General features: G+C 44.5%; 1 protein-coding gene across 5 annotated transcripts in view; it reads right to left on the reverse strand.

The window, feature by feature from the left end:
* klc1a (kinesin light chain 1a) overlaps positions 1-21,292 on the reverse strand; it is a 39,897-nt gene extending 18,605 nt beyond the window's left edge. For 2 of the 5 annotated variants that reach the window (XM_069721396.1, XM_069721394.1), the window contains exons 1-9: positions 20,828-21,292; positions 13,917-14,184; positions 12,803-13,033; positions 12,136-12,214; positions 8,118-8,346; positions 7,064-7,151; positions 4,086-4,187; positions 720-893; positions 237-336 (exon numbers count right to left, since the gene is read on the reverse strand). In XM_069721396.1, the coding sequence (XP_069577497.1) occupies positions 237-336; positions 720-893; positions 4,086-4,187; positions 7,064-7,151; positions 8,118-8,346; positions 12,136-12,214; positions 12,803-13,033; positions 13,917-14,183 (1,270 nt within the window). In that variant the 5' untranslated portion in view covers position 14,184; positions 20,828-21,292. Of the gene's footprint in view, positions 1-236; positions 337-719; positions 894-4,085; positions 4,188-7,063; positions 7,152-8,117; positions 8,347-12,135; positions 12,215-12,802; positions 13,034-13,916; positions 14,185-16,057; positions 16,172-20,827 lie in introns of those variants that run through there. The other 3 variants (XM_069721397.1, XM_069721395.1, XM_069721398.1) reach the window with 3 other exon arrangements.
* Positions 21,293-21,742: the final 450 nt, after the last annotated feature.

Raw genomic sequence — 21,742 nt, forward strand, 5'->3', positions numbered from 1 at the left:
GCCCCCCCTTCAGCTGAAAGATTCGTGTTTGTTTCCTCGCGTGATAACAGCAGCCTGAACGCGATAGCCTTTACATTAGCGAGCAGCGGGGAACCGCGGAGCTCGTGCGTCTGTGTTTGTTTGTGTGCGTTCGTGTTTATTTCCAGTCAATCTGGAGTCAAGCTGCCGGCTGCGCTGTCCAAGATGTCTGGTGTTTGCTGGTGTTTGTCGTGCAGCTCTACGCGAGCACACCGTACCGTCGACGGAGCCGAACTCCCTCTCGTGAGCGCGGGTCAGGATTTCTTTATACAGAGTCTCCGCCTGCTTGAACTTCCCCTGCTTCAGGTAACAGGACGCCTTGAGGAACACACACACACACACACACACACACACAGAGTCAAACGAGGAGAATCACGAGGTTCAGCCGGCGGCGTCAGCAACATACAAGAGAGGACAAATATTCGCACAGCAATGTTATTAATCGTTTAATTGTTACGTTATTAAACATGCATAATAAAATGAAGTGGATTCTAATGTTATTTTTGGGACTTTCTTTCAACGTTGTGTGACGATCGAGGCACAGTAGCAGTGGTTTGTAATCCCCCGTCAGTATTAAATGGATTTACGTGAACCTTGAATTGTTATCTACAGTAAATTTAAGGAAGAAAAAAAATGTAAGCCGACTTACTAGTTTGAACGAAATATCAATATTAACTGACAAAAGCCGCCCTCCCTCTCACCAGGTTGTTCTTGGTCTTGGCCACGTTGGGGTCGTCGGGGCCCAGTTTGGTCTGGTAGATCTCCAGCGCTCTCATGTAGTAGTACTCCACCTCGTCGTACTTGCCCTGGTTCTGACACAGCAGGGCCAGGTTGTTCAGCTGCTTGGCCACATCTGGGTGGTCTTTGCCCAACACCTGGGACAGACAAGGGGGTTAAAACAACGGTCACCGGTTTTAGACGACAACCGGTGTCCGGCGTGCGCCATTTGGTCGACGGCTCTCGTCCGGGTGTGAGAAAAGACCGGCAGCCTGCAGCCGAGTGTTGGTGAATCTGTTCTGGGAGCTGATACGCAAACAGGAATTTGAACATTCACGTCTGATTGTGTAACTTTGGAGGAAGACAAAAGAGGTTCGCCAGCATGTTGGAGTTGGAGATATTTTTTCATTTCCTGTCCCCTCTGCAGTCTGTCTGTGGTGTATTTAATCCGACGGTCAAACATGACGCGTATGTTTGGAGCAGTGAACACACAACGCTGCTTTCTGAACCGCAATCGGCAGGCGTCTCCCTGAGGATCTGGACCTGTGCCAGATTGATGGACTCCTGACCCGCTTAATAAAATAACCGATGAGCACGGCAAACAAACATCGGTGTAGCAAGAACCGGCGTTTCTCCCCGACGACGATAACCTCGTCTCTGCGCGGAACCAAAAGAAGCAGAAACGCCATGAAGGAGATCGTTGCGTGAATGCGGAGAGGAGCGTTAGCTGTTCCTGCGTGTCGAGGAGGCTTAAAGCCGTTAAGAGTGGAGCGAGCCCGAGAGACGCAGGAGCATCATTAGAGCTGGAAAACTGCAGCGAGGGTTTTACGCGAGTCTGACTGACCAGCGAAGAGACGAAGGGAAAGACAACGGAGGACCGAGAGGAGACGGACAACCACGCGGCTTTCTGTTTGTCCTTTTGGGGGGTTTCTGGATTCGCTTTACTGCACTGTGAGTGTGAGTGTGTGTTTGTGAGTGTGTGTTTGTGTGTGTGTGTGTGAGAGTGTCAGTGTGTGTGTGTGTGTGTGTGTGTGTGTGTGTGTGTGTGTGTGTGTGTGTGTGTGTGTGTGTGTGTGTGTGTGTGTGTGTGTCTCTGTGGGAGGTCTGAGCTCCACAGGATCATCTCCCTCCCTGCTGGGACTGACAACCTCTCAGTGTCTGGGATCCACAGGACGGTGCAGAGGTATCCGAGCGGAGCCACATTCAGCGTTCACCGAAAGTCCCGGCCCCCTCCCACGGCTTCCTCCTCCTCCGCACCGTAACACCTCTGACAGCTTCCCCGTAAACATCGCTAGCTGAGGAAAAAAAAGGATTCGCCACACGCCGCGCTCAAAACTGCGCGGGCCGGGTCGCTGGGAGAAATTGATCTTTTTTTTTTTTTTCTATCGATGCCTTCAAAACATAAAAAGTGCTGCAGTCGTGGCTTCTGGAAAGATTTCAGGAACACTACCTGCAACTAAAACTAAGCACAAGACTACAGTGCATCGAATCCTTTTATATATATATATATGAAAAATTCAGGGATTTAATGTTATTTTTTTTTCCACATTTCAACAGAGACATGAGTACCAGAAGACAGCTAGCAGCACTTAGCAGAGAGCAGAAAGGAGAGCGTTGCTGTTTCTGTTCAGGTAGCCTCCATTAAAATATCGGCTTAGTGCTGCAAAGGAGAGGGGAAACCGCCATCTTTGCAAATTAACCAGCGATGTAAGGAAAGTTTGCAAGACTACAACTCATGCACTTTCATTTCGTTCAAAATGTTTCTGCAACAGCTCTTCACTGCAGTTTTTTATAGGGGACTAATTTCAACGATGGATTAATGAGCTCATTTCCAGAAAAAGACAGTGTATGTACGACTGACTCAAAATAAACTACAGTGTGTGTTCAGGATAATGAAGGAACGTGTCACAATATGGCTCAGTCGGGTTTTTTTTTTTTTTACTTTGGAGCTTTGAGGCAGAGAAGAAATGAATATATTCATAAGATAAATATTAACCGAAATATCCCTTAATAGGGCATTTAGATGTGCAGTAATTCGATTTATTTACTGTACGTTTCAACATTTCTTTGATCACACAAAGAATAATATGGTAATCAAAACAGATACTCGTTTAATTATAATATATAAATATACCATTCATATTCGCAGATACTCATAATTTATTGATTTAAATGGAGTATGAGAGGAATTAGATTAGCAGGCCAGAAATGTTTTCATGAGCTTCTACTTTTTTATTTCCGTTTACAGATTCACTTTCCAATTTCCCTGACACCCACGAAACAGTGTCATGGCTGAATTTTCTGGAGCTTCGACTAAAAAAAAAAAAAAAAAAAAAAAAAGGCAGAACTGCTGGAAGAAAGCGAATCCTTCGGATTCAGCAACTCTGCCGTGCCCGGACAGGGAAACTCAGCGGCAAGTCCTCGCAGCTTAAAGCGAGAGCATTATGATCCGGGTTTAAGTAGCATAAAAAAAAAAAGAAATCGCTCTGCTTAAGCAAAGCTGAACGCTCAGAGGACGCAGAAGGAGAGAGGGACGGCTCGAGCTGAGGACAGACGGCGAGAAGTGTCCTCTGCACTTTTCAGATTTGCCGAGCGGCACCTTTGCGAGACAGAACTACGACGTTTATCCTGCATATACAGGCTGCCGCAGAATCTATAATTAACAGGAAGTGAAGCAACGCGTTTCAATAATTGAGTGATCGTCCACCATACTGGGCCTCTAAAGGTTTTTGTTTTTTTTCACGTGTTAATCTGAAAGTATGTACGTATGGAAAGAGATGCAATTAGCTGCACAGGGTTACAGGTTATAGTGCAAAAATATCTTTAGAGGACTGAAAACTTAAACATGGACGAGGGCAGCTGGATGCCGACTTTTCCACCAACAGTTATAGATGAGAAGCTTCTTTTGTTTACTTCTGTGTGAAAGTTAAAATCTATTGTTTTGAAAACGGCTGCAAACTTTGAGAAGTAATTCTGAGTTATTACAGTAAATGTGTGCTGTGCTATAATGGAAAGGTTAACAGGGAGCAGAGACAATAACTGAGGAGGGCAAATGGTTAATTAGTCTGTTTCTGAATATTTCACCATATCTCAGTCATTTCTCTGAGGAAGAGTCTGCCCTTAATTCTGCTGCCTTGAATACCAGTGACTCATGGAAACCATTTCCTGAGAAATCTTCAGTGTGAAGTGTTTGAATACTTGAATACCTAGGGCACGTTATCTGAAAGTGAAAGTAAGCTTTAGATTGGAAATAAAAGTTCTAAGTCTGTTAGGAGAAAAAAACAAAAAAAAAGGATCGCCTGATATTTATGGAGTAGAGAGATTTTTCAGTTGGATGACCCTTGACCCACCTTTTCTCGGATCTCCAGCGCTCTCTTGCACAGAGGTTCTGCCTCCTTGTACTTCCCTCTCTTCCCGTACAGGACAGCCAGGTTATTGAGGGTCGCAGCGACCTGACGGGGACAAAAAGCACATTCGTTATTAAACCCGTCGTGTTTTTCACGCCTCAGTGATCTTCACCCATGTGCATAGCGTGTGCGACCGCGAGACTCCTCCCCAGCAGCGTGGTGGCATTGATCTGGTAGGTGACTAATAGACGGGGAGGAAGAGGACGTGCGGAAACAGGAAGTGATTAGGGTGGGCTGTAATTTGATCCAAATCATCTGAATGATGAATCTCTCAACACGTGCACCCGGGGGGAGGCGCCTGGAGGTCAGCTCTGATCTCTGATTCACACCAGGCTCTGGCGGCGGTGTGGAAAGAGTGTGAGGAGAGGAGGGAGAAGAGGAGGAGGGAGGAAGGGGACCTGGGTCAGGAAGAGGAGAGCGGAGGTCGAGGAGAGAGGAGGAGGAGGAGGGGAGGGGACAGCTCCTACGGTTTCAACACTCTTCTTCGTACTTTTTCCAGATCATTAATCTTTAACGTGTCCTCACTTGACGGCCTCATATCCGAAAAGCTTCAGGTTACTGTTCACAACCTTCACATAAAAAAATGTCGAGACGGTAACGATCAAGTTTCATGAGTCCAAGACACACAGCTGCATACGAAGTTTTTCTGTGACAGTATTAGTCACATATCAATATGATTCTTTTCCATTTTTAACATGAACTCCTCCATTTTGACAGGGCTTCAAATCCCGTTTACACAACCAGTATAATTGGCTGTTTCCGTCAGAGTCCCGCAGACTTTTTGAGGACGCTTTAGGTTGCAGACGTAAAGTCTTCGTCATTACGCAGCTAGCTGGCTTAAACAGCTAAAAAAAAAAGCAAAGTTAAATGGGTCTAATGAAGCTTCAGAACAGGATTCTGATCAGGCCACCTATTTCTAGCAGTCATCCCGGTCGAACCCTGGTAGATCTAGGAGATCCCCGGTGTCAGCCTCTGCGGGCACCTCAAAGCCCTCTTTGATGTGTCGGCAGAATTCACGATGCAGGTGTTCATCTTTCTGACCTTCTTGCTCCAACACGGCAGTTTAGAGACGTTTAGGAGCGAGGAAAAACCCGCTCCACTTCTCTCACTGGCTTCAGTTCACCCCCCATCGGACAGGTGACCATCACAGAGCCACCTCTCAAAGGCAGGACTCACCACGTCAAGGCCCTCAACACCCTCCACCTATAGCCCAGCTGGAAACTATCCAGATCGCTGAATCTACCTCTTGCGCAAACGCAAACGTACGTGTGCTGGCACATGCAGATAGCAGCAATGCACCAGGAAGTGCAGCAAGTTCATTTAGAAATCACTTCACATTACTGAATACTGAAAACAGGGCAGGGAGAAAGTACAGCAGATGAAAATGTGAGATTTAGAAGAAGAAAAATCAGGAGACTGAATCGTGTCGAAACGTATTATATATTGAATGATTTCTTCCGCATGACAAATCACTGAAGAAAATCACTTCCTTGTGAGAAAAAAAAAAGAAGGATCAGGGCCTGGTGGCAGGGAGAGGTGGGGGTGGGTGGGGGGGAGGCTAACCTCAGCTTCACAGAGTGGAGCGGGATGGAGGTCCAGACATTGGAGACACAGGCCTGCTGAGGTTAACACAGTTAGTCCAACTTGCTGTATGCTCACAGTCACGCTGACAAACAGAAGTTAACGGATGTGAGAACAGGCCCGGGTCAGTCATTTATCAAATCCACGTTGCTCATCACCGTCTCAGAGAGTGGGGGAATTCAAAAAGGTAGGTTTTGTGTGCATTTTTGTTTGTTTTGTGATGGTATGATATGGTGCTGACAAATGTAGACACACACACACACCCACAAAAAGAAGAAAAAAAAATAGCCTTTTGGTTGTTTTATGGTCAATATCTCCTATTTTTCTGTTATCATTCATGATTTATGTCGATAAACTATCACCCGTCGAGAGCTTCGCGACTTTGTCTGGAAAACAGCCGCATAAAATAAAGTTATTGTTTGTTCTGTTAAAAAGGGCTGAACACTTGCTAAACTTCATGGGGTCTTCAATAATGAGAAATGCCACAATTATCCTGGCTGTCCAGGTTGTTCTATGCGTTACCTGCAGGTGCTGAGAAAATAATTCTAAATGAGTTTCTTCATTGATTCCTGCGGGGGAAGCGGTGCGGCGGCGGGGAACAACTCCGTCTCTGACAGTAAAGAACTCTTATTGCCTTTTCTATTATCCGGCCTGTCTAATATTAACGTGTTTATCAAGGGCGGTCAGGAATCCACAGACAGAAGGCTTGATATTAAAGACATAATTCAACAGTTTGGGATTTATTTAGAGTTACTTTCTTGCTAAGAGTTAGAGGAGAAAAGGAATAACACCTGTGTTTGTACATAGAATAAACAATCATATAAAGCTACTTTGGTGAGCTGCTGGTTAGCATAGCTTGGTGTAAGGACTAGATATGGGAAACACAGCTAGCCCGGCACCATATCTTAATATTTGCAGATTAAACAAATGAAATACGGCTGAGATTCAGGGACACTAGATTTTGTTATCTTTGGACAGAGTGAGGTGTTTCCCTGTGTTTCAAGTCTTTATGCTAAGCTAAGCTAACTGTCTGCTTGCTCTCGTTTCATATTAACAATGCGAACCCGAGTGTGACACTGATCTTCTCATCAAACGCTCAGAAAGAAAGGAAATAAACATGTTTTCTAACATACATCAAATATGACTTGTCAGCCGTTACATTCATTTTTTTCCCACATATATTTCTGCCACATTTTATACGTCGAGGACAAGACAGCTCTACGATTCAGATAAATCTGATTATACCGATGTCGCATAGAATATTGTCCAACTGTCCACTGCAAGAAAAACAAGAGCACAACTAAACACCTTTGCTAAAATGTAGAGACAGATGTACTCACAGCTGGATGGTCCCTGCCAAGAGTCTTCTCCCTGATGGCCAGAGCATCGTTCAGCAGGTTGGCAGCCTCCTTGTATTTGTTCTGATCCCTGACAGGCAGAAGCAAACAGAGTCAGACAGAAACACACAAGACGGAATGACAGACGAGTAGACAGAGAGGAGGAACATAAACTATGTTAACAATTTACACTAACAGCCCGTTATTTTCAGGTCAAAACAGCTTCCCGGCAGTTCCCACAGTCAACGCAACAGTCGGCTGACGACAAGCCGACCGGGACCTTCATTCCTTCTGTGTGCTCAAATCAAAAGCCCGAGCTGACTATAAAGGCTGAGATTTGTGGAAGTTAAAAAACGTAGCAAGACTCTTGTAAAACATTTGTCCGGCTCTTGTGTGTCGGTCTTTTGTTCTTGTCTACTTGGGCTTGAGAATTTACCGCTCGCCCCATTTCTACTGCTGTACTGTAAATCTCTGGTTGCGCCGGGTCTGTTTGGCCTCTTCTGACGTCGGCATCCAGCTCTCATTTGGAGGACAGTCACACAATGCATGACAAAAAAAAAAAAAAAAAGGGTTTCAAGGGACATGCCACAGTGTTGTGAGGGTGACAAAAAAAAAAAAATGGCAAAATGCACATCACATCTTTCTCTCTTAGGGGGCGAAAACAAAACCCAAAATAAAACAGGATTTTGTGGAATCTGAAGGTGTTTAAATTGTGCAACGGTGAGAACAAGGTTAAAGATATTCCTTACAGAGATATCTACCATACTGATGAAAAGAATTCATTAAAAGGCCTCTGAAATCCTGGGAGGGTTTGTAAAATAGTCAAGAGTGGCAGGGGACCCGGAGGATTTATGAGCCAGAGCAGACAAGACACAAAACTTGTTTCACCAAAGACATTCATCAAATACGTTACCCGATTCTGAAAAACACATCAGGGCCGTCATGTTTTACATAGTGGACGAACCCAAAACCAACAAAGCTCATCGTTTCCAAACGGATAACTATTGGATCTCCTTATAAATGAGTCAATCAGGATTGACATACTGCATTTGCGTACCTGTAAACAAGGGCGAGGATGTTAAGCATGGTGGCTACGTCTGGGTGGTCGTGTCCAGAGGTCTTCTCCAGGTCCTCCAGGGCCTGTTTGCAGAGGGGCACGGCCACCTCGTACCGGCCCTGGGAGGCGTACTGGATCACCAGGTTGTGGAGGGTCCTCAGACGAGCTGGGATCTCGTAGCCTCCCTGCTGGGCGGCGGCGGCGGCGGCGCTGCTGTGAGCCGGCTGGACTGCAGACACAGAAGGAGGACAATCAGGACAAACCCATCGCCGCACTGTTTTTGAATTGACCTATTTAACAATTACGTCATTTAACAGTTAAATCATATTTTATGATCTAACTTTTCGCTTTCATTAAAACACCAAAAATCCTTGACGTTAAAATGGATTTTAAAGTAGCATTAGCTTTGGCCTGCAAATAAAAAAAATAATTTCAGCCTAAGAGCCTCTCTTTGCTATTTTTCTTTTCAATGGTTCGATAAAATGTCAGAAACGTGAAAACGTAGTCTCATAAATCCAAAAAGCCGAAAATGAAGAGGATTAAACGGTCACAAATATCTTCTCTTAACCATCATAAAAAAATAAACCAAAGCTTCACATCAACATAATTTATAGGAGGGAAATAAATAATCTATGCTCTTTACTAAATGATGCAGGTTCAACTGAACCGGCAGTCAATTTGTCCAATGCAATAACAGAACCAGGCCACTAAATCTTTACAAGCTCATTCAGTAACTCACTCTGGATGACAGACTGAGCAGAACGATGGAAATGTTGGGACCGAAATAATTTATAACTCATCTCTAAACAACTTTTCAAAATAGGTCATACTTTCTATTAATTTTCTACTTCTACGTTGCTGTTGGCTGAGCATACTTTAGTAATATTTCTTGAAAAGGATGATGTAGAAGAAATCTACAGTCTAAAACTATGCAGGTCAAATTACTGATTTTTCATCGAAATAAAAAAAAAAAAATCCTTTGAAACCAGTATTTTAATTTCACATAAATGGGTTAAAATCAGCAATGAAGAAAAAAAAAAAAAAGTTGCTGGCTGTTGACGTATGCCGTAGAAACAGGATTATCCACATAAACAACGTCCTCATTCTGCCACGACGCACAGCTAATGTTGCCGGCTCCCGTGTTACGTTTCACGGGGTCGGGAGGACACGACTGCAATGTCTCTCATGATGTGCAGTTTGTCCGTCCGTCTCTCTGTGTTTTGTGAGTGTCTAAGAATGTATGAATGAGACCGAGAGGTCAGGAAACCACCTGATTGGGTTTCTTGTTGAAGGCAGGCGGCTCTATATTTACTCTGAAGGAGAGCCAGAAGGGGTTCGGAGCGGGAGCCGCCCACTGCAGTAATAACACCGAGCACGTAGGAGTGGCGGGACGCCGAGTGGTACCAGGTGTTCAGAAGCGCTGGCCCGTCTCTGCCTGCGCTCACAGTACTGCAAACAATGTTTCATTTTGATTGGACCGGCAGGAGGAAAAGGGGCTCTCCGTGTTTACGATGAACAGTCTCCTGAAACCTTCAAGGAGTAACTTTACCAGTTTTATACGTCACGATCAGTTTACCAGTCTTTGAGACTCTGTAATGGACCAAAAGAAATCATTGTGTTATGTCATTCAAAATGTTGGATGCAGCGTTTTTTTAAAGCCTCACCTTCCTCTGCTTTACCCCCATCCTCTCTTAAATCTGTATTCTGCAATCCTAAAATACTGCTGCAGGTTGAGAAGCTCATTCAGTACGTCAGACTTAGCTAAATGACTGAAACGTAAATATTTCCAGAGAAGAATCACAGTACGTAAGCCCCCACGGTGACAATTCAAATAAAGGCAGAGCTGTCATCGCCATTATCTTCTTCCTGCTGACAGCAATTTACCAAAACCCCTCAAAAGCTTTTTTCGAGGCCGTCTGAATACGCTTGGGGAGGACAGAAGTCTAATGTACTCCAGCGTCAGCTGAGTATCCACCGCGCTCACGCACAAAGAGGCCTGAAGCAGTTCTGTTTCACACACAGAGGGGATTAATGCCGGTGGAAGAGGCAGGCGATGATTGCCTGGCTTCTCCATAAACACATCCCTCTCTTTGCTCTCGGTTCTTTAAATACTCTGTTTGGGGTTTTTTTGTGCCCTCCTCATTCATTTAACCTTCAATTTGAGATGCCATGAAGTAAACGACAGATCTGGTCATTTCTTCTCTGCTGTGGTTTGGAAACGTGACACCAAGAAACGACCCCCCCCCCCCCCCCCGCCGGTTTGTTATTGTTACTCCATTAACTTTGTGTATACTGTCGTCAAATGTAGCCACACGACTGTATTTACTGTAACACTGATGTGGGCGTGAGTAGGAGTGTGTGTGTGTGTGTGTGTGTGTGTGTGTGCGTGCGCGTGTGCAGGACACGTTTATGTGTGAATGGCACCCATGTTGCATAACAACAACCATAACCAACAATTCATTTTCTTAAAGCTGTACATTCAAAATGTCTCATTAATCTGTCAAATCTTGGAAATATTAGCAATCTGACATATTTAGGACGTGAAAGGTTATTATCAACTAATAATAATTTCAAGAGCTATAATTACTTGTTTAGTCACGAATAGTTTCATCATGCAAGATCCCTCATTTTTTTCCAGATCCATTTTTTTTTTTTTTTTTTTTTATATCAGTAAAATAAAATGGCCGTCTATCTTCTGTTTGCAGCTTCCAGGCCGATTGATGTATACCCTTTACGCTGACGTTACAATCTTAATAACTCAGTCGAGAAATGTCACATCAATTTTTGTTTCATCGTTATGCAGTATTGACCTCTAAACTGACGCTTCTTTTATTGAGATTCATGCTGTGCAAAGTCAATCTTCTGCTGCCCTTATTGCCAAAGCAATTCCTCACAGCTATATGCTATTAAACTGCATCTCTCCTGTCCAATCATAATTAATTTAGCTGTGCGGATCAACACAGCGCATGCTACGAAAGACACAATCATGAAGCCAGTTTTCCATCTAAAACAGGAAAAAAGAAAAACTCGGGTCCTCTTATTTTTGTACAGAATCCCCCGAAACAACCTGCTCTGCAACAAACACCGCGATCAGAATTTGTGAACCAGTCGCTGTCAGCAGTTTCAACTGGCTGACAAACTGGTGCCAGGAGCCAAAATGGGGATCAACAAACACAAATTAAGGGCAGAAATTTAGGCTGTTGAGATTTTAAACATTTCGTTGATGTTCAAGCCCAAAATGGGAGCTTGTAGCAACACATATTACGGGCTTTGGCCACAAAATATTTCAACTCAGTATAGCCACAAAAATTTAAAAAAAAATAAAACACGGTAGAAAAATGGGAATTGTATAACAACACTGCGGTGGGGAGGTTTTCTCCTCATTTGGCCTCCGTCCAGGCTGAACTAGGTCCTGACTAATGGTCCTTTACAGCCAACACAGCTTCACTGTCTGGACTCCTGAGCTATTGAATGACCCCATCGAACACGTAGGAAGGGCTGGACACGAGGAGCAGAGAAAAACTGTGTACATACAGGAAGAGATAAAGATTTAAAAAAGCTTAAGGGAAGGGCGGGAAAGCAATGACTACCGGGAGTAACTGATCACCACATATTACATAATATATTCTGACTCTGGGGACATCCACTGCCTGGACTCTAGTAAGTTACAGGAGCGTTGCTGGTGCAAAGACTGAAGTTTTGTTCCCAAAGGAGGAAATCATTTTAAAGCAGGGACATTTTCAAAATTGATGCTACCATCAGAAAAAAAAAAAACCTTCAACTGCCAAGTATTAATAGAGCTGCAGTTTATGGACTTAATGTAAATGTGACGACATTACTGCAGCTCTTTGTTTCTATTGGTGCAGAAACATTTAGGGCTCGATATGCAGCCAGTCTATTAAGTCTACATCCCAAGCCTAGAAACTATATTTCCTATTTGGATCCAGAACAGCAAAATCTACGGGAATCCCTCCGAGTAGAAGGAAGATGAAGAAGGAGGAAGAGGAGGACAACTTACTGCCCGGGGCTTGGTCGTCCTGGTCATCTGGGAAGAGATCATCCAGAGTCTCTTTGCTGGAATCAGAATCCTTCTCCTCCTGAGGGAGGGAAGGAGGGAGGGAGGGAGGGAGGGAGACGGAGAGAGAGGACAAAAAGCAAAATGAGGGGAGATTGCACATGAAGTAACTGAATCATTTCTATAACCATGGAGGAAAATGACCAGTTTATATTCTGATGCAGTCATTCTGCAGTCTGGGAGCAGCCGTGCATATTTTCAAGTACTTCAAATGCTTGAGATCGTGAACTTTGATAGCTTCGTCTCTGCAGCTGATAAGGTTTTTGGGGAAGTAGCAGAAAATAGAACTAGAATAGGAACGCAACTGATGATTTACAACGTTGAGCATCGAGTGGCCAGAAAGGAGAAATGAAAGCTCAGTCATACGCGTGACAAAAACAATCCAACTGAAGAAGAGACGCTCAAAAATGGACTTTGGGCTCAAAACAAATTAACCACTGGAGGTTCTAACACTTTTCTTTCTGTGCAAAGGAGAGCAAGCAATCTTTCAACGATTACTATTACACCGACCTTCTTAACCATACTTGTGACCTTTGACCTTATAAATTGATCAAACACATTATACCTGCGGCATTACGACATATTGTGAAATGGTAATCGGGGCACTCACGGAGGGGGACAGGTCCTCGTCGTACTTCTTCAGCTGGTTCATGAACTCCAGGTGCTTCTTCTCCTCCTCCAGCTGGGCGACGCTCTGCTCGCTCTTCTGCAGCTTCTGCTGCGTCCCGGCCAGCTCGTCCCTCAGCCACTGGTTCTCCTGGCAGAGCCGGCGCACCTGAGTACGCAGCTTCTGCTTCTCCGACTCCACCGAGCTCAGGTGGCTCGACAGCGCCATCATCACCTGGGCGGAGAGGAGCAGACCGCGCGCCACGGAGGCAATGTTTACAACGACTCCCTGTCCGTCCAACTTGCAGCCAACAGATAAGTGGAAGGATTGCTTTTCAAGTCCCGTCACATTTCGAGATCATACGGCGATTGTGAATATCGTAAAAAGGCAGTATTGTAGGGTTGGGTGCTAAAACTACCAGGGGTAGAAATACACTCCCTACCAGAACTAAATATGTGTATGCTAATGTTACAGAGAGGCACTTTGGGTAAAAGCATCCCCCTAATAGCATATGGTCTGAGGTGAAAGGCTGGGAGGGGTGTAATTAGACAAAGGTTTGGAAGCACAGAGACATTAGGGGTGTTTGAGCATGAAAACTATGCGGCAAAAAAAACCAACAACACTTTAGCACAGCTGCGAACAAAAATTGGAGTCCGCATGCTGTATGTGCAGTGTATTATAAATATATTAGATAAAGCCTGCTGGGAGATACAGATGAGAGGCTGAAGTGTCGACGGTGACTCATCAGTGACTCATATGTGTTTGCCAAGTGAGCGATGACACAAGCAATTGTCAGGAAAGGTATTAAACTTCTACTTTCTTTCTTTCTTTAGGGAACTTCTTTGCCTCGTTTCCCCAGAACAACACCAGTTAGGAGACAAACGGTGCCTTTGGAAAACACTGATTTTGGAATACTGTATGTGCACCAGGCATCGTGGTGTGTGGACTTAAATGATGAATGTAAATTTTTTTTTTTAAAAACACTATTCACAAAATTGCATCGCAGAAGATTCAAGCGGTATCGTCCGCAGTCAATAGGATGTTTAGATGAAGCGGATTGAAGCCTGGATCCGCTGCATCCTCAGGCCAGACCATTACTGAAGATCTGCACACGTACCTGCGCCTCGCTCAGCCCAAGTTCCAGCATCTCCAGGGACTTGCGGATCATGTGCGACTTCTCCTCCACCAGGACGCCCTCCTCGTCCTGCTTCAGGCAGCGCAGCGTGCCCTCCAGGCCCTCCAGGATGGAGTGGTGCTCCTGCTTCAGGGCCTCCAGCCCCTGGATCACCTGCTTGGTCCGGGAGATGATCTCATCCTGAGACAGCTTCTCCCCGGGGTCCTCCTCCTCCTTCACGCACACCATGGTGGACATGTCCTCACGCATCCTGCACATTTTAAATGATGAGGAGAGGGAAGTTCAGTTAACCTATTTAACAGCAGCTCAAGCTGCCTTCCTTCTGTCCAAATTCCATCTCGAAACCTAAATAAATAAATAAAAAGACTTTCTGTTTTCTGTCACAAATGTCATCATAAAATGTAAGACCACTAAAATATGGCTCTAATGAATGCAAGAGAAAACAATACTGTAAATCCAGACAAAAGCAACGAGACTAAAAGCAGTTTTTTGTCATCTACAGCCGCTAAAAGTGATGACATTAGCGTCCACTGGTCTCACGACTGCCATGCGTGTTTCGCAGGCCCGTCAGGTAAAAGAGAAAGTCACTTCCTAAAAGCCAAAGACAGGTTCACCACAACTGTGACATATTGATTTAAGGACAAGCAAATAACCGTCAGAGGTTTCACTCAAAGTTGCAATCTTCTGACCTTTTCCTGGTTTCATGGTCAGTACGCGGCCTTTCATTGCCCTGCCAGGCATTCATCTCCATTTACAATCAATACTCAACTGCCAGCGAGAAGCAACATTGTCTTAAAGGAAAGGTTAGACCGTGTGTTTGTGACTGGACGGTTCTCGTTTCGGTAGTCGAGGTGGCTCATGTTGAGAGAATTAATAAAATAAATTTTTTTAAAAAAGGCTCATGCTTCCCTCTCGAACGACACTCGAGGTGCCTTTGAGTGAAGCACTGACTGAACCACCTGCTCTAAAAAAGAGTACAGCAGTGTGTTGTGGCAGAAAAAAGCTGGATAAACAAAGATTAAACGTAGTGGAGTGTTTGTAAAAGTGGTCTAAAAAAAAAAAAAAAAAAAAAAAAACTGCTTTAGAAAAAGATGGACTTCAGTGCAGCTGTGATGAAAAGTTTAAACACGGACTTTAAACCTGCCGCCTGCTGACAGTTCAAATCCAGATGTGAGGTCTGTGGTCTGTGTCTGGTTTAGAGATAACGGCAGATTTGAGGCGGGGATTGTCAAAAAAGGGAAACTCGAAAAGGAACTGAAGACATTTGAGGCCACACAACGAAACACGTGTTCGAAACCGCTGTGAATGCTGCCTGGCACATTGGTTTTATTACCATCATTTATTAGATGTACCTGGATCTCTGTCTAGCCAGCTTTAATATAGCAAAATCTACTATGTGATAAAATCGTAGAAAAAAAAATCAAGCACAATTTGCCAATTTTGCGTCTTTGCAAGTTGGAACATGAATCGCCCGCGGCGGCACGATAGTGATTTGACCCGAAATGGTCTTTTTCATTACTGTCTCCTACAATAATCAGCTTCTCAGAGCTGCCTTAATGCAATCATGGCACATCCTCAGATCCTGAATCCGCCTCGGTGATTAAAGCTGTACACGGTCAGGTGTGGGAGGTCAGAGGCATTCTCGCTGTGCACACATTTGCTAAACGATGCAGGTTAATGTGGCTCCTTTTGACATTGTTACAACACTCTCCCCAGGTGCACTGCTCCCCACTTCCTCCTGCCTTCCTTTGCTTCGTATTCATTACTTACACACACACACACACACACACACACACACACACACACACACACACACACACACACACACACACACTTAAGAGGATTATGACTGAGCGCTTCGGCAGCACTTGTAGCGAGCTGCCTAACAAATCTCTGCGAGCGCACCAGACTCGGCCTGCGCCGTCTCCTCATCTGAATAATTACAGAAACACTGACTGACGCTTCAGTGGAAGATACAGAAATGAAACTCCCGGGTGCGTCCGACCAAACATTAGTCTTATCCTCGATGGCGCAATGACACAGTCATGACACAGGCTCGCACCCCCCCCACACACACACACCCTCACACCCACACAGACAGAGTACAAAAGCTGCTGTGGTACCAGGTGAAGAAAGCCGACTCGTCCTGAACTGCCTCGGATTTCACATCTCGGTTTCAGGCGGGGGAAAGAAAAACAAAAAGCTGAAAGCCGCCCTGAGCGGACGAGCCAGACGGAGGAAAGGCTGCAGCCCCGATCGCTCCATGTGACTCAGCAACCGGCCTGCAGCCTATCAGCTGAGCAGGAAGCCGACGCTGCGCGCAGGAGGAGGTGGAGAGCAGCAGCTCCAGGTGAGAAGCACAGATGGGAGTTTTAGTGCAATCAACTTGGCAAAAATCAAAGTATTAACCTCAAGCTTCTTTTGTGGTCAATTTAAAAAAATAATAATAATAATAATGCTTTCTATGTATTATTAGCAAAACTGCTAATAAAGCCCCCAAAAGAATCAGGATCTGCCAGGCTTTTGGTGCTCTACTTGTTCCTATAATCTAATTTATGTTCAAAAAGACACTTATTAACACAGTACTTAATACAGAAAGGGAATGAGCAACAATCCTGATAACTGGTTATTTGTTTGAGTTGTTTTTAAGGGAAGAAATGCTTGAAATTCACCAGTTCCAGCTTCTCATATGGTCAGGAAAGGGTCAGCTGAACGTTTTAGGATTGCTGGTCACACAGCACGAGCAGTTTGAATATTTAAACGTGGGCCAGGGGGAAGTTATGATGGCAGATCGCACTATTTTTCACTTTTTATTAAATCAAGAATAGAATTGCAACTAATGGTTATTTTGCACAATGGTTTTGGTTAGTCTTTTTCTTATTTCCTCCACAAATCATTTTGAACATGAGAAAACAGTGAAAGTTATGACATCATTTCCAAGGTAACATATTTGAATGGCTTCTTCTGTCTAACCAAACATATTCAGGTGATATATCATACAGGACAAAACAAAGCAACTCATCTTTACATTCGTAGAGCTCGTTGGTGTCAATAAAGACAAAAAAAAACAAATGGAGTAAAGGATGACCTAATTGAAGATAGTAGTTAATATTCAACTGTTCGATTCATTTACGAAGAGGCTTCTGAATCTTGGGAGTAAGCTATTCTTGTGCGTGGTCATTTATTTATTATGGAGGAAAATATAGCGTGTAAATTGAGAGCAGTGTCTTCTTCACCTCTATTCAGCAGGCAGCGCCTCGCTGCTGTAAATTTGCAGAAAACTGATTAGACGTTGTTGCAGAGCTCACTGCGGAAAAAAAAAAAAAAAACATCCTTCAAGATCAGAATGAATGCTGCAACACCTCGCAATGAATCATTGAAAGGGCAACGCAGCGACGCCGGGTATCAAAAACCCTGAAAAAGCCCCGTTTTATACCCCCGACTACACAGCGAGGTCAGTGTTTAAAGCACAGAGAACAAGACAGACAACAATTACCACTGCAGGCTGCGTAGCACAGAAGTGAGTGACGGCACGAGCCTTTTCTTCCTCTCGTGAGCCAACAAATCTTTTATTTCTGGCATCAGATGAGTCTCAGTGCACAAAGCACCGCGGGGGAAAAGGCAGCGAAAACTATTTATGATGTTAACTTTTGAAATGTAAATAGCTGGCTCGGAGCTGAGCGCCCCGGGGACGCTGCAGCTCTTCATATGAAGCAGGGTGAGGCAGAGATATGAGGCGATGATAAATGTGGTGGTGGTTAGGGTATGGATGGGGGGGATTGAGGAGGGGGGAGGCTGTGTTTGAGACCAATTGGAGGGGGGGGACAGAAAGTACTCTCCTGGGTCTTTAGGTATGAGGATGGAGCCGGCAGCAGGAAGAGCGGCGCTGCGAAGGACAATCTTAGTCAGCAATGTGTGGGCAGTCATTAGATTATAAAATCTGTGATACACAAGCACATTTAAAGAGAGAGGAAGAGCTTCCGAGTTAACGTGACTGGGTGTGCGTGTGTTTGTTTGGCTGCTCCGTCCACCGTTTAAGTAACGCAACAGTTGTCCTACCTGCATCCCGTCAATGAAAACACTGACCCGGCTGTCAGTTCGTCTGGTATGAAAAAGCCCAAAGAACTGGGTCGGGTAGTTAACAACAGCAGATAAACTGCCAAACATGGCTGAAAAAAACAAGAGAAGATAACGAGCCGAGGAAGGACAACACACCACAAGGCTGTTTCACCCAGTTCGAAAAGGTTTAATGGTGCAAGTAAAAACACAATATTCAGATTAACACTTGTGGCCACTTGGAAGGAGCTAAAAAGGCCGTAAATACTGATATATATATACATATATATATTTATATATAGTTGAAACAGTGAACCTGTGCTGTTATTCACTCGTCCGCCAGCTATCGACCACCTACAGCATTCATTTTGAATTAACGTACCGAGTCCAGCGTTCGCTCTTCTCAAATCTGTTTTGGCCTTTTCGCTGCTAAATGGGCGACTTCTTTCACCAGCTGCTTTCTTACTTTGTTTCTCTGCTGCTTGGTGCTGAGAAAGGTAATGAATGTGTCACCTAAAAAAAACAACAACAAAAAACAAGCAGCCTGCTGTTGCCAAAAATGACCCCGAGAAGAGCAGTGAGAGCAAAACTATAAAGTTAAGTAGAAGGTCTGGAAGAACAAAAACACCCTAAAGCTCCATGAAGCTTTCGTCGGGAGATATTTCTCTGTTGATTCATCAGAACACATTACACCCTTTCATATAAAACTACACGTGACCGATGGTCGAATATAACAAATAATTCCAGTTGCTGTAAAACCACCACAGTTGTTTATTCCATGTGTGTGTTGTGCCGCCCTTTTGCGTCCTATGTGATCTTCATAATGCTTTTTGCTCCTGCCAAACATCACCTCTACTCAACTATGGAGTTCGTCACTAAAGCATTGTGTGACAACGGTAGCTGTGGAGACCAAGAAAAGGGGGCCAACAACACAGGAAGTCACGGGATGACTCTGCACGGGTGAAACTCAGGAAATAACCAGCATGACTGGTATTAATAATAAACAGATTTGGTCCTTTGTGCCTAAAGATGCGTTAAACTTGGTGTCATTTCTCAAAACGAGTTGCAGGCTCACTCCCGGTAAGAAAACCAAATCGTGTTTTTTTTGGTTTTATTTCCATGAGCAGGCCTCGGGCGAGACATTAGATGTATCGTTCGACTCACTGGAATAGTTTAAGATGCTCTGATCCACAGAGACAGCAGCAGCATCGCTCCTTACTGCAGCTCCCCGGAGGCTGAACGACACAGACAGGATGTACTGGATTGTCAGACGCTGACTTGGAAACGCAACTTTCTTCAGACTTTCCACAGATGAAGTTTTAGTTTCATCCAAAAAAAAAAAAAAAGAAAAAAAAAAAGAGGTGCGAGACAGTCGACTGCAAGAAGTCCTCACGAGGTCTTTTGGTATTTCTTTGGCATTACAACTGTCTCACCATGATGACTCAATATTTGTGACGTCAATTTTAGAAAACAAATACAAAACTTTCACAACTTTTCTATACAGAAGCTTCAAAGTTAACTGACAGGATATCTGCAGGGTTATTATTATTATTATTATTATTAAGACTTTTTAGGAGCACATTAAGACAAAATATTGGTTGGGCTGTATTTCAAATCACAAGTACTGTACACAACAGTACCCTGTATTTCCAGTTTTATACTTCCTGTTTCAGTTATATGCTTGTTTACGTGCCTCACCTCTGAGCTGCAATAATGCGACAATTTATTATTTCCGTGTGTTTTTGTGAATCTTATATGATTGTAAACTGAATATTTGAGGGGTTTGGACTGTTCTGGACATTAGAAGCTGTCAGCATGAACTCAAGCAGCTTGTTTTTAGACTCCAAACAACTACAAAGCTTGATTTTTTGTTTTGTTTTGTTTTTTTGTGGATTATAGAAAGAACAGTAGCCCGAGCTCACCTGCAAAAGTTTGAGGTACTTCTCAAGCCAAACCTGCAACATTACAACCCCTGTTGGGATCTCTGATCCAACAACAAGCCGCCCCGGAGGGAGCAGAGGGGTGTTGTCCTGGAGGAGGAGCCCCCCTGCAGGTTGTCATGAGAGCCCACTTTGGATGGATTAAACATTAAACACTGCAGAGCCCTCAGGAGTAAACGTATATAGTGTATTTATGTGCGGACTTTCAATCCCGTGTGTTTGAACGAGTCTTTAGGGTTTCCCAGCTGTGAGTCCCCCCCCCCCCCCCACACACACACACACACACTGGGATGCACTGCCCCCCCCCCTCCCTCTCTGAAGCTGTCTGCTCAACACAGGCACCTTTCACAGCCCCTCGGCCCGCTCTGAATATCAATGAAAGGAGACGGACAGCCATCACATGACAAGCTGCGGTCATCGTCAAAGACCTGATCCGGCCGCAGTGGCTCCGAGAAATGTGTGTTTTTCCAGCGGCTGACAGGCACGTTTTGTTCAGTCCTGCTGCTGCTGCTGCTGCTTTGACCGAGGAGCCTCGCGAACAGACGGATTAACCTGAAGAACCAGTCAGCCGATACTTCCCCGTCACACAAGCCTTTAACCTCAGCGCTGACTCCGAGGCTCGTAGTGACAGTAAATGTGCTTACGGGGGTCTAATTCCTGCAATCAGCGTTAAAAAACAAACAAAAAAAAAACAGCGACCAACATAACAAAGCAGGTAATTCTCTCAAAAAAAATCTTTTTTTTTTGTTTTTTTTTTAACGCGAATGAGTCCAAATCTTTGAGCCTCGACAAAATGACACTTTACAGAAACGCGTGACACAACTTGACATTTTCCCCCAAAAGTGGTTTAATTAGCTAAATGACAGCGGTCCAAGAAATACACGGAGCCATTCTTACCGTCCTCTGGGACATCCGTTGCCGATGTAGCTCGGCTGTAACGTTTCCTCTTTTCCCGTAAAAAAAAACAACACAAAAAAACCCCGCGTCTTTCTTTAAGGGGAGTTGTTTCGCCCGACAAACGTTTGCCGAAAATTAGGGGGGAAAAAAATATATATATTCAGTTACAAAAAGCAGGATTTCCACAGTGTCTCCGCCTGCCGGGGGTGTAGTTGTCGTCGGGGCTTCGCCGACCGACGCTGCATCAACCGCCGTTAATGTTGACCAGCTAGCCGCCCACCGACGTTAGTCTGAGCCGCTCAGGAGAAGCCCGTCCTCCGCTGCGTCCATGGCAGGATCAGCTCCGTGAAACCCGCCTCACAGCGGCTTCACTGGGGAGAAATAACAAGCTGACTTAGTCGCCCATGAAGATGACAGCTCCCCGGTGCGCTGGCTTGGATGACTGACTGACTGCGCGGTGCGTGAAAATGGCGTTAGCCGGCGTCCCCCCCCCCCCCCCTCCCCTTCCCTCCTCTACTCCTCCTTCCCCCCCCCGGTAGTGATGATGTCATCCCGCACGGATTAAAGCGGAAACTGCGGCGCGAGTTGCGCGGCCAGATTTATTGAATGCAACATTTGAGCAGTAAAAACAAGAAGTCCGACCAACACACGCGGTATTTTACTCTGATATTTGCTGAAGTGAAAGTACAAGAATATTAGATCACAGCGTGCTGACGGCAGCTAATTTACGGAAATGTCAGAAATTAAAAGATAACTTTTATTTAGATTTAATCATCATTATTATGACTTTATTCTATCTCGTTTCATCAACATTTTACATTAGACATTTTACTGATTTACTCTAATCAATGTTACGTTATTTATTGAGGATTTTCTTTTATTATCTATCTTTTATCGTCAACTACATGTCTTTTA

The sequence above is a fragment of the Brachyistius frenatus genome, unplaced genomic scaffold (genome assembly GCF_029030835.1).
Source record: "Brachyistius frenatus isolate BFR_SWC_R1_liver_20210118 unplaced genomic scaffold, ASM2903083v1 Contig_263, whole genome shotgun sequence".
NCBI lineage: Eukaryota > Metazoa > Chordata > Actinopteri > Embiotocidae > Brachyistius > Brachyistius frenatus.